Raw genomic sequence first — 1,954 nt, 5'->3', positions numbered from 1 at the left:
AGATATTTATTAGAAATTCTTCATAATGTGGGTGAAATATAAAGCTGTGAAAATGGGTGAAATATTTCTCTTTCCTGTTCAATGTGAAACACTGAGAGAATGAGAGAAATTTGTAGTTCTAGGAAACTCAGTAAATAGTAAAGTTCTTTGAGAATTAGTAATAATATTTGAGTGAAGCTTGGAGTGCCAGAAAGATGGTCTAAGTGATAAGTTATATATTTATTATGCCTTATGTTCAATTATTCAAATATTCCTGTTTTCACAGTTCTTCACTATGTTGGTCTTCAATAGTTCCAATCCTTCCCCTCTGATCTTCTTTCTGACGGGTATCCCGGGGTTGAGAGCAGCCCGGGTCTGGATCTCCATTCCCTTTTGCCTCCTCTATGTCATTGCTCTCTCTGGAAACAGCCTGATCCTGTTGGTGGTCTTCCGCGAGCAAAGCCTACATGAGCCCATGTATTATTTCCTCTCCATGCTTTCAGCCACTGACCTCAGTTTATCCCTGTGCACACTTTCCACTACCCTTGGTGTTCTCTGGTTTGACGCCCAAGAGATCAACTTAAATGCTTGCATTTCCCAGATGTTCTTTCTCCATGGGTTTACTTTCATGGAGTCTGGGGTTCTTCTGGCCATGGCCTTTGATCGTTTTGTAGCCATCTGTGACCCACTGAGATACACTACCATCCTCACCAATGCCAGGATTGCCCAGATTGGGGTAATCATGTTGATAAGAATTGTTGCCGTCATGTTGCCAGTCGTGCTCTTTGTCAAGAGGCTGTCCTTCTGCAGTTCTTTGGTCCTTTCCCATTCTTACTGCTACCACGTTGATCTCATTCAGCTCTCTTGCACTGACAACAGAATCAACAGCATCCTTGGTCTGTTTGCACTCTTCTCCACTACAGGGTTTGACTGCCCTTGCATCTTGCTCTCTTATATTCTTATCATCCGATCGGTTCTCAGCATTGCTTCCTCAGAGGAGCGGCGGAAAGCCTTCAATACCTGTGTATCCCACATCAGCGCTGTTGCCATCTTCTACATCCCTCTCATCAGCTTGTCTCTTGTCCACCGCTATGGCCGTTCAGCACCTCCATTTGTCCACACCATTATGGCCAACGTCTTCCTGCTCATCCCTCCTGTACTCAACCCTATCATCTACAGTGTGAAGATGAAGCAGATTCGAAAGGCCATTATCAGGATCTTATTTCAGAAACAATGCCAAATATAATCAAGTTATCTCAGAGTGATAAAACCCTTCATGAAAAATGCTTGGAATAATGGGGTAAAATACAACACACGCCTCCAAGAGTCCAAACTATGCAACATATAGGTTTTATGATATTGCTTATTCAGTTTCTTTGTTGGTAAATATATACCAATACATCTAAATGGTATTTATATATTTTTTCAATATAAAGTGAAATACTAACGGTAGATAACTATGCATATTTGAAAACAATGTTAGACCTTAATGAAATGTTAATTCAGACTCTGCATATAATTTTAAAAGTTCAGACACAATGTGGGATATTCTTTTCATAATGGCATGCAAAAATAATTATTTTCCTTAAGGTTATGGATTCTCTGTATGCCTCCAAAATTTTTCTTTTATGGAGTAAGTCCTAAAATGTATATCAAAGTAATTTGACTTTGGGTCTTGTTTAGGTGTATATATCTTGCCTTTATTATGTGCTGAGACATATCCAACATAAATACAAAATACTATATCAAGTGCTTAGCACCAGTTACCACTGCTATTGACCAAACATTAAAGGTTGGTAATAAACCAGGCATAGATGTGTACCCTTATAATCCCATTAGCTCAGGAGACTGAGGCAGGAGAATCACAAGTTCAAAACCAGCCTCAGCAACTTAACAAGAACATGTCTCAAAATTAAAAGGACTGGGAATGTGGCTTAGTGGTTAATTGCTCCTGAGTTCAATGCCTGGTACCACG

The 1,954-nt window shown here is 39.8% G+C and overlaps 1 protein-coding gene across 1 annotated transcript; it reads left to right on the top strand.

Moving 5' to 3' along the window:
• Positions 1 to 274: 274 nt before the first annotated feature.
• On the top strand, positions 275 to 1,225 carry LOC124960146 (olfactory receptor 51F2). Its single transcript, XM_047518713.1, has one exon. The coding sequence runs from the start codon at positions 275 to 277 to the stop codon at positions 1,223 to 1,225; it is 951 nt and encodes a 316-aa protein (XP_047374669.1).
• The last annotated feature ends 729 nt before the right edge of the window (positions 1,226 to 1,954 follow it).

Source organism: Sciurus carolinensis, chromosome 11 (assembly GCF_902686445.1).
Source record: "Sciurus carolinensis chromosome 11, mSciCar1.2, whole genome shotgun sequence".
NCBI classification, from domain to species: Eukaryota; Metazoa; Chordata; class Mammalia; order Rodentia; family Sciuridae; genus Sciurus; species Sciurus carolinensis.
Note: the sequence above shows the minus strand (reverse complement) of the source record. Positions and strands in the feature narration are given on the sequence as shown.

Coding starts and splice junctions, on each gene's coding strand:
- LOC124960146 (XM_047518713.1), top strand. CDS start 275: ATGTTGGTCTTCAATAGTTCCAATCCTTCCCCTCTGATCTTCTTTCTG.